Source organism: Lampetra fluviatilis, chromosome 5, assembly GCF_964198595.1.
Source record: "Lampetra fluviatilis chromosome 5, kcLamFluv1.1, whole genome shotgun sequence".
Taxonomy (NCBI): Eukaryota; Metazoa; Chordata; class Hyperoartia; order Petromyzontiformes; family Petromyzontidae; genus Lampetra; species Lampetra fluviatilis.
The window spans coordinates 16,609,314-16,620,447 of record NC_136279.1 but is presented as its reverse complement, the minus strand read 5'-3'; the positions used below and the strand labels follow the sequence as shown (position 1 = coordinate 16,620,447).

The 11,134-nt window shown below is 50.6% G+C and overlaps 1 protein-coding gene across 1 annotated transcript in view; it reads right to left on the bottom strand.

Annotated features, from left to right (window-relative positions):
* Positions 1-584: 584 nt before the first annotated feature.
* The window catches only part of LOC144932672 (calcium uptake protein 3, mitochondrial-like), a 32,257-nt gene continuing 21,707 nt past the window's right edge, over positions 585-11,134 (bottom strand). The window contains exons 5-12 of the mRNA XM_078856987.1: positions 11,040-11,087; positions 10,019-10,101; positions 8,637-8,699; positions 7,415-7,500; positions 6,839-6,992; positions 5,557-5,665; positions 4,849-5,006; positions 585-3,264 (exon numbers count right to left, since the gene is read on the bottom strand). Coding sequence (XP_078713113.1) covers positions 3,166-3,264; positions 4,849-5,006; positions 5,557-5,665; positions 6,839-6,992; positions 7,415-7,500; positions 8,637-8,699; positions 10,019-10,101; positions 11,040-11,087 — 800 coding nt within the window. The 3' untranslated portion in view covers positions 585-3,165. The remainder of the gene's footprint in view (positions 3,265-4,848; positions 5,007-5,556; positions 5,666-6,838; positions 6,993-7,414; positions 7,501-8,636; positions 8,700-10,018; positions 10,102-11,039; positions 11,088-11,134) is intronic.

The following is an 11,134-nucleotide window of genomic DNA, read 5'->3' as shown; positions in this document are numbered from 1 at the left end:
TCGCCACTCACCTGACACTCATCAGACACGACCACTTACCTGACACACCAAAGGGACACGGACCCTGGCATTCAAGGGGCAAGTATTTTCCCCCGTGAGCGGAATTAATGTATTGTCATAAAGTGGCCACATGGTGGCGCTACGAGCCACCAATTCCCGTGCCGAAGGAGGCATTCATCTTGCAGCGTTCACTTCCTTTGGCCGCCGTAGAAACAGCGGCGGAAATCCCACGTTTCTGTGGCCAGCATTCAAAACATTCACTTCATTCTGCTCAATACAGCAGATGCACGTGGCGGGCAGCAGATGGTAGTGTAGCAATATCTATTACATTTGTGTAGCTTTGTGCTCCTGAATCTATGTTCCCTGCCTTAACCCGCAGCGACCAGCGTGACGAAGTATGGTCAAATACCAACCTCCCCACCCCCACGTGTGACACCCACAGCATTGCGAGGTCCGCCTCGAGCCCCTTTGGAAAGGGCGCCGAGGGCGGGCGGGGCCGCCCCCGCCCTTGCTTCGCTAATTTACTGGAACTTTACCTTTCGAGATATCGTCACCCGAGGACCCAACACACATCACAGGCTCTCTCAACCCAACATCGTTTATTATACATCCCAATAACGACATTTACACACAAGAAGCCCCAAAGGTGCGTCGGTAAGCGCTGCCCATGTACGGAGTCCGAAAGTGCACGCCGGATGCGTCCGATGGGACTGGTGGACGTGGACTGTACACGGTTCGGGTTTGGGGTTAGGGTCGGTCTAGGGTTGGGTACCATCCATGGTTGGAATGGGGGCACACTGGGAAGCTCATGCATTTGTTCGAATTGGCATGCCCTGGATTTGGACCACCACTCTCGAACCCAACACCTTAAATCTGGACTCCCAATTGTGCGGCGAATGATTGAAGTTGTAGATCAGCGTGGCGAGGGGGGGCGGCGGTGTAATGGTTTTCACACTGTGCCATGTACCCCACGCACCTTAGTTTGATTCCGGTCCCGGCTACCATCAGTGGCGAGTGACACTTAAACCGGTTCTGGGCACTCCTACCTGCTCCCACCCTTCAACACCCCCACAATGACCAACGTGGTGACGTGTGGGCAAACGTCACCCACGGAAGCGACGGCACGGGGAAGGGCCTTCATCCAGCAGTGGATTGACACCCAAGGGCTGCAAATTCGTAGCGAGTGTGACGACTGAACTCCTGGGCCATTCTCCTGGTACATTCCCTGTGACCCGGTGGTCGAGTCCAACCCTGGACTGGTGGAGTTTGAATAGAGGCATGGTTGGGTTAGGGGTAGGGCCCATGCCTTGGTTTTGAGGATTACATTTCAATTAAACTCACACTTGACATCACTGCTTTCACAAAAGCCTCGCATCAACCTTCGATAATTGTGCCGGTAATTCGGTGGTAATGTGCTGTACCGACGATCCACACACAATAAGGGTGAAACTGCTCTGGGTTTACCAGACATTGGAGCACGACTACATTGCACCAGATTATAAAGGTAAATCTGAGATTACCTGTCGGGTACACCAGCTGGGATATATATTGTACTGAGGATCGCAGGTAAAGGTGAAACCAGTATATACGTATAGACAGAAACCAGCAAAGAGAGCATTTCCCATAATGCAGCATCCGCAGCAGCTAAATACTGCGTGTTGAATGGAGCATATTCTGCATTCCAGGACATTTATGCGAATACCGATAATCCAAAATCAGGTAGACAAGCAGTGCTAATTTAATGGGTGCAGGTTCAATCACTGTCAATCAACGCACGCCAGTTGTCCTGGACATGTTTCAGCCACACAGCATCACGAGAATCACCTACCTCCCCCACAATATACTGCAAACTCCGCAAAATGTTACATGTTACTGTATAACAACACAGTGCAGCCAGACACAGCCACCGGTCTAGATAACACTCAACACATTCGTTAATAACAATGCACTAAGTTGAATGTGTGTAACATGCGAGCTTGCTTACAATGGCACTTCTTTAAAACAGTGGGGCCCATTATCCAAAATGTTGCCTATTATAGCTATATATTATTTCCTTTCAGGGCAATGTTATTTACGAATGTGTACAGTTTTTGCTTGTCTATTTGGACTTATGCGACACTGCCAAAGCAGCGTCACAATGTTGATTAGTTCGGCAGCAGCGTAGCCTTGTTACGTCATTTGTGCGAAATGTAAAAAGCTCACTCTCTTTATCATATACCAAAACCACCACTATAAACACCAACACCATCAACAGTGCAAGTGCATAAGTGACACCTCAAAAGGCATCAAACGCCCCCCCCACCCCCCCCCCCCCAATTATCAATATTTTTATTATAACATCGTTAGTCCAGCCACCACCCCATGAGATTGTCTTCATCGTAGGTAACAATCATCACACTTATCATCAACATCACTTTGCAGTCTTGCTGGCAGAGCAGACTGCCCAGGTCACTCTTGCAAACGAGACTATTTGGGTCTCTCGAGTTCTCAGCTGGTTAATCGAATTGAAAACAAATTAACTTGAAGCTCTTCCACACGGCTGTTAGGCCAATCGGGTCCGGCTGGGCGACTGGGGCGGCTACCCGTGGACTGTGAGCGGCGCCGAAAACCGTTTGAGGGACAACATTTCTCAAGACGGTGGAAGAGACACAGAGAAACACGAGAGTAACACAGAAAGACGTTGGCACGGAGAGTGAAAAATACAAAGGTACACACACGCGCGCAGAAACAGAGACGCTTGAGAGATCCGGACACGCACAGAGCCAAAAGACCACCACCTCCACAATTGAGTTCACCCCACACAGATGCACATACGTTAAGGCTGACCCCGGGTTCAATCCCAGCACGGTGCGTGCGGTGACGTGCCATGAAATGTGATGTGATGTGGCGTGCCGTACAACGTCTGTGCGCGAGACGTGGGCTGCTTGCAGCCACGCGTATAGGTACACCGCGTGGTGCGACGACGCAGCGCTACGGCATCGCGAGATCATGAAACGCTGACGCGATGCGGTACGCGGTGGGATGAGCCGCGAGTTGCGTGGCGCGCGTCACGTGGTGAGTGCAGAACGTGGGGTAACGCGACGCGATGCGACACGATGACGCGTGTAGAACGTAGAGTGACGTGACGTGACGTGGTGATGAGACGGCTGTGATGCGGCGATGCCATCAGGCCTTCTGGTACATCCTGCGGAACTCCTGGAGGCCCCGGACCATATCCCTCTTCACGCAGTCCACGTACCCAGATCGACCCACAGACGGCACGCTCTGCAATCACGGACAAACCACAGTTTGATGCTACGCTCTCAGATTCTTTACGATGACTGCGCCTACAAATTGCATTTTGACATCATATATCCTCGTCTTCTTGGTTCTTTCGGTAAAGTCACGTAGATAGAAAAAAAAAGTTAAAATTAAAAATTTATAATAAATAAAAGCAAATAAATACGACGTTTCGATCGCAACACAAGCGGTCTTCTTTGTCTTTTCTCTCCGCCTGATGAAGACCGCTTGTGTTGCGATCGAAACGTCGTGGTTTTTTGCTTTTATAAAAAAAAATGATATCTACGTGACTTTACCGAAAGAACCAAGAATATGAATTCCTGCAGTCACGAAAGTTTTAAGTCAAAATATATCCTCGTCTGTTTACATATTTGGACAAAAGCCACACCAATATCAGTTTTGTATATCTGTAACTTAATTTGTAATTGTGCTACAATGGGTCTGATAATGTCCCCGAGCCAACATTACGCTGCAGGAAATGTCTTATTTAACACGGATTTATATTTTTAGAATATTTTCTATTTCTGAAATGACACAGTTATATTTGGCTCCGATTTATGTTTGCTTCATCGCTGTACCCTAAAATTAGTTTAGCTTTTTTGCCATTTCAGCGACCCAATTCACTCTTGCAAATGAGACTAACACTGGTCCCTTGCGTTCTCAACCTGGTTGATCACATGAAGCTCCAACTCGACAGGACATTGTCAAAACATCCCAGGCGACATCACGGCATCATAGGTAACATTGTGAGATAACAGGAAACTTGACAACATTACAAGCAATATTACAACAGACATAACTACAACATTACAACATCGCAGGCAATATTAAAATATTACGGACATTACAGACCACATCACATCACTGACACATTGCATGGACATCATGTCTCCACTGCACATTTGCCATCAGAATGTTTTGGTGTAACGGTGGAACGCATTGGAGGTGTGTCATATTGCCAGGTGGCGTAGTATTGTTTATATTTAATGTGGTCGTGTGTTGTTTTAGCATGATATGATATTTTTTTTTATCTGGTGGCACGGTGTTTAAGTTTGGTGTTGGGATTAGTGTCGTGTTAATTTGGTGTGGTGTAACTACATCATGGTGTCGCAGTATGTGCCTGGTTGCGCTTGATTGCACGTGGTTGCACTTGATTGCACGTGGTTGCTTGAGTTTATACTTGATTGCACATGGTTGCGCGTAGTTGATCGCGGTTGTACGTGCACGCGGTTACACGTGGTTATAAGTAATGGTACATGGTTCATCATGGCTGTGTGCGGTCGATCGTGATTGCGTAGTTGCGGGTGATTGTACGTGGTTGCAGCGGTTGCGTGTGATTGTACGTGCGAGTGGTTGCAAGTGGGTGCGCACAATGTATGTTCGCAAGAACGTTGAACTTCTTTCGTACTTAACATAGCCGACCGCGCTAATCGGAGGTGCGGGGAAAGGACAACAAACTAAACACAAGATTGCGCTTGATTGTGTGCGTGTGGTTGTGTGCACGTGGTTGTGTGTGCGTGCTTGCGTGCGCGTCGTTGCATGTGCGTAGTTGCATGCGCGTGGTCGCACCTTGAACCCGCGGTGCAGCCGCTCCCGCATGACGCCGATGAACTCGGCTTGGCTGAGCCGCCCGTCATTGTTGGCATCGAACAGGGAAAAGACGACACGCGTCACGCGCGCTGACAGCGGGCTGCCCGTCACCACCAGCACCGCGCGGCGGAATTCATCTGGCGGCACAGCGTCAGGCAGAGCGACAGCATCGCGACATTAGTACGCAGCATTCCGACATTAGTGCATACGGCATCGCCACGACAGCATTACACACGTCACCAAAATCACACATTACACGATAACAGTACGCAAGACACATCGCACAGCATTACATGACACACATCACAACAGCATCGCACGCAACACACGGCATTACACAACACACTGAAAAAACAGTGCACATCATCATCAACATCACACGACACATATTACAAAATGTGTGTCCCCTAACTGTATCCTTGTTGCGTGTCCCCACAGTGTCTCCACTCTGTGTGTCCCCACGTGTCCCGGTGTGTCCCGGTGTGTCCCCGCGTGTTCTCCCATGTGTCCTTGTATATGTCCCCCATGTGTCCCCATGTGTCCCCAGGTGTGTCCCCACATCCCCGTGTGTGTTCCCCCGTGCGTCCCTGTTTTTGTCCCCGTGCGTGTCCTCCCATGTGTCACAGCGTATGCCCCCCCACCCCCATGCATCCCTGTGCGTGTGTCCCCCCACATGCCCCCGGGTACCCGGTCCGATGGGCAGTCCTGCCCGCGTGTACATCTGCACGGCGATGGTGAAGTCCTCGAGGTTGTTGAGGAACTGGAAGAACGCCCGGTACTCTTCAAACGTGATGCCCTGTGGGAAGCACGGCAGCAAAGCACAGCCTCTTCGGCACGTGTGGCGCCACGAGCGTCGCACCACGGGCGTCACACCACTCACGGCACATCACATGCATGACACACCACGCGGACAGTACGCCACGCACAGCAAACCACTCATGGCACACTACACGGACAGCATGCCACGCAGACATAGCACATGCAGACGGAACATGATATGCATAAAACACCACACACAAAAAAACAAAGACCCCCCCCCCCCTCCATATAGCCTTAACAGACTGTTGAGGCAAGTGCTGCTGGCGAGCGTAGCTATGAAGGCCGGCACTAGGGAGTGGGTGGTCAGCACCGTGCCCTGCCGCCTTTGTCTCTCAACTGGTGATGTTTAAACACCGCACCATGTACTCTTTTGAGGCCGAGTCGACACGCACACAGCACACACAACACCCCGATACAGACACACACCTAGAGCCTCATGTAGCCTTGTAGGCCCAACAGGCAATTGATGGTAACGAGCACCTATTAGGGGTGGCAGTGCACATGATGGGGTGGTGTCGTCAGGTCACACCCGGTCACGTTTGTTTCCCCAGTGCTGATGTTAACGCACTAATTTCATGCCAAGTCAACCTAGGGGAGGCCTATGAAGGGGTGCAACCATTATTGGCCACCGATGTTGCGCCCAGGCTAGGAATCGCAAACTAGCAATTACCACCAGTCATCCTTCCACACTTACCACGAGAGCCATCCTTCTGAAAGCATTTAGGAAACAAATAATACAAACGCAGTAATATTGCACATATCGTTGCTTGTCACTGTTACGTTCAAGCAGTCTGCATCACCTGCTATGAGAGGTTAATAAAAAGCATGGACACTAGCAAAGACAACAAAACAAAAACATGCTGAGGGTACGCAGAGAAGAAGCGTGGAGAGGAGCAAGCCGGGAATTATACTGCGAATCAGGAAGAGGAGCACGTGGATCAGAGCGCAAACGGTCAAATAAATGGGTAGTGTGTGGGGTGTAAAGAGGGATGATGCATGAAGAGGTGTGTGGTGTGTTAAGAGGTGTGGCGTCTGCAGGTGTGGTATGTGAAGAGGTGTGGTGTGTGCAGACGTGTGGTTTGGCGTTTTCTGCCGCACTGAGTCAGGCAGCAGGCGGAGGAGGTGGAGTTGGAGAAGGTGCAGTGCACACCTCGTCGGAGTCGAGGTTGCGGCGCCCGCGGTGTGCCGCGCCCGTGTAGCGCAGCACGGCGCTGGCAAACTCGCGCTGCGTCACGCGGCCCGTCCCGCGCGCCAGCTCCTCAAACTCGCGCCGCAGCACCTCGCCCTGCAGCTCCACCATGAACCTGCGCGTGGGCACCATCGTTCGTAACTTAAAGAAATCTGGCAAAATCTGAACCGTGACGCTGGCACACGTGGCCCAATCTTTTTTCGACTCGCGTCACGTGATGTTTAGCGTCGACTGTGAAGCAGACGGCGCGTATCATTTACCCACAAGTATGAACCAGGACGGCCGCTGGGATGTGAACCGCGAACCTCTGCAACAATCGACAAATGCGCGACCGCCCCGTTCCGTCTCAACCACTATTGCTTGAAAATGTTTGTTTTCGATTTAGATTTCAGGAATCGAATCGTGACCACGAATCGTGGTGATTCATTGATTCGTAGAAAACGTTAATTGTTACTCGGTCCTCCTGCAGGTCCGCTCTCGTTAAAACCAAGCAACGATTCACAAATCAAACGTGGACCACGTGAGGAGGCGACTCACTTCTCAAACTCTTGGTAGCTCAGGGACTGATCCTTGAAGAGGTGAAGGACGAGCGTAGTCTCCAAAGGGGGGGCACCCCCCACGACCTACACGGCCAACACCACCGTCAGCGACATCGCCACCGACATTCGCTCGATCGCTCAAACATCACAATCAACGCACGTAAAGTGGACAACTAAATAAAATTAACTATATCGTTACCACTATCATCATTATTAAGAGTGGAAGGATTCAGCCCGCCACGCCCCACCACCGCCCCCCCCCCCCCCACTGCTACCTCACACCAAGGGAAGTTGATAACTTTAAGGGTTGAGATTCAATTCAATTACAATGTAGTGAATGCATCGGCCTTGAGTGACTGCAGAGGTCACATGAACCCATTGGGTACAACAAGAGTGAATCTAAAACATAAATTCTTACACACACACACCACACACACCACACACACGATTCAACACATGCACTGCGAGTTCAAGCATTAATATCGATGCATCGTTACACCAACAATCGTCATAAATCAATTGGGATTACACGCAGCAATCATCGCCCTCTACTGCTCGAATGACGGATTACAGGCCAAGTGCCGAGTTATCTCGTGGCCCTGGGGAAAGCTGTCACTGGGCGTGCCCTTTCAATTGTTTGAGAGGAGATGCGATGCAAGTTTCCTATCGTGTGTAGAATTCTCCAAGACACCCTGGTGTAAAGGGTGCTATTGTAAAAGCAAATCGTAATTGATAGTAATCACCAAAAACATCAGCATCAACAAAGACAACATAGACAAAGACAGCCTGTATAGGCCACACAGACTTTTGGGGCAAGTGCTGTTAAGCAGGCATAAACTAAGGCCGGGGACGGCACACGAGGGGGTGGTGTGGCCGGAAAACCACGCCCGGCCGCATTTGTTTAACCAGTGCTGGTGTTTACACACCGCACCAGGTACTCATTTGAAGCTGATCGACCTGGGGGGCGGGGGGGCGGCCAGGACCACTTTGGATATCCATCACTGATGTCAACCAGGACCGGCAACTCAAATGAGATAATCACTACGCCACCGCTCCACCCATCACCACGATCAACATCTACAATACCATCACCACCACCACCATGATCAGCATCGACTTCAGTATAAACACGAGCAGCACGACATCGATTGCCACCTGCATCGCAGCTCACATCACCACCCAGAGCTGCGTGCGTGCGTGTATAGATGCGTGTGCGTCACCTCTGTGGTCTCTTCGAGTGAGTTCGTAGATTTTTCCTTCTTTTTCCGAAAAATTTTCAGCAGCTGCGTCGCACATACAGATGCACAAAGACAAATGCCCCCCCACCCCACATAGCCTTTAACAGACTATTGGTGGCAAGTGCTGTTGGCGCGCACCTATGAAGGCGTACACGCGGTGCACAAAGCGGTGGGCGGCCAGCACTCCCGCATGGCCGTCTTTATACAGGTAGGAACAACAGTTCCACACTGCCCACCAGGGATTATTTGTCTGTCTGTCTGTCGTGCATAGCCACGCCCTCGATTTGTATTTCATAGAGCGCTTCGGGCGGGCTCAGCACCACGTGACGCGCCGCCCCACGCAGCTTGCGCCGCATGACACGGATCGCACGAATGCGCTGTCCAACCAAGTTCCTATCTGCCCACTCCGAAGAAACGTGTTCCCACCAGTGCCGATGTTTTACACAACGCACCAAATGCAAATTTAAGGCTGAGACGACCGAAGGGAAACCCAGGACCGGTTTAGATATTTGCTGTGGTTATTGGTCGTGAGAAGGAATCGAACTCGGGTCAGTTCAACACATACGCTTTCGCGACTAATATTATCCATATTAGAGGTTTTTTGGGTTAGATCGCGTATATGTGTCATTAAACCCGCCACCACCGCCAATTAGTAAGGTTTGTCACGTAAACAACACGTGGTAATTACATGTTAGCTCAGCACACTGTGAACCCGCAACATTTACAATTGGAGAACAACAAACTCAACTAAAAATAAATTACATTTTGTACGTATTGACCATAGACACGTGCCGTACGCTTTAAAGTGGATACTGACGATTGCAAAACGTATAGGCCGCATGTGCCAGGGTCATGGTCCAAATTTGCCCAAAGTAAATGTTAATTGCCCGCAAATTATCCAATCGCAAGCAGGAATCAAATAGCAACATTATTGAGATAATTTTGCTGCTATAAATGTCCACATGATAAGCCACTTGGTTGGCTTGTGAAAAAATAAGTTAATAACTCCGTGGGCTTTGCCTGGTAGGATGGGGATGGTTTGGTTTTATTTGTATGTTTTTGGGTGATTTGTGTTGTCTTTCCTGTACCTTGCCCTGCTATCGTGTTTTTGCATTGTTTGTTTTTGTAACGTTCTGACCCCGTGACCCTACCGGACATATTTGAAAAAGAGCTTTATAGCTCATCAGATTCCTCCAGTATAAAAAAATATATTCTGAATCTGGCTACAAGCTTCGCCGGCTCTAGTGTCTTGCCCTGGCCATTACGAGCCTCCCCGACCGAGCCAGCGAAGCTGCCTCGGCTCAGGGTGAGGGGAGTGCGGGTGGGCCGCGATGGCGTGGGGGTGGGCCTCTTGCTGCGGGCACCTTCATGAACTCCTTCTTGTCCACGCGCTCATTTCCATCGGTGTCAAACATCTTGAAGAAGACCTGGAAGCCGGCACGGGGCTCTGTGGCAGAGACACGCAAAGCCCCCCCCCCATGCCCTCATTCAGTCGCTCGCACGCTCATGACTCTTGTGCATATTCAACTGATCACACAATTCACCAACCAAACGAACGAGAACTATTTTTATTTTACTAGGTAAGGCCCACTGCGCTCCATAGCTCTTTTTCAGAAGCGACCTGGCCACAAATGATAGCTCAATGAAGTGGCTTTTCACGTGGAAATGTATAGCAGCCAAATCCTCTAAATGCACCTCGATTCTAAACCACTCGCAACAAGCGCCGTTCACCACTAAGTGGCGGTGACGCCACCACGGTGATTGTGTGCCAGGCTATGTCCACATTGAGGCCACGTGAAGTGTCGAAGGCTTGCTGGGAGGAGGTCAAGGGAGAGACCCCCGTGCCATGAGTTGACTAAGAAGACTCAAAGACAAATATCCCCCATATTGCCAAAGCAGACTGTTGGGATAAGTGCAGTTAGCAAGCACCAATGAAGGCCGGTATGGCACACAAGGGGGTGGGTGGCCAGCACCACGCCCGGCCACCTTTCTCTCCCAAGTGGCAATGTCTACACACCGCACCAGCTACTCATTTGACGCTGAATCGACCTAGGGGATGCCCATGACCGGTTTAGATAATCGTCTCTGATGTTGGTGGCCATGAGCGGGAATCGAACTCGGGCTGCCGGGTTTCTAGCGCAGCATGCTAACCGCTAGAGCTCCCCGCGTGAGCGTGAGAAGACTCACGCTCACGTGCTCCACCAAGCACTCTCACTATTGCCTGCTGACAATCCGCCGACCACTCACTCACGTGGCTGCTGTGATGTTAGTGGGTGTCATATTTTTTATGGTGGTTGCCGTGATGTCGGTGGTTGTTGTGCTGTTAAGTCATCGTTGTTGTGGTGCTGTTGGTGGTCACAGCGATTGACTCTGCGGGGGACTCACTGGTGAGGATGCACACCAGGAAGAGGTAGTCCGTGTACGACAGCATTCCTGGGAGGGGGTAGGGACAGAACGGCACAGTTTAGACCCTAACGCAT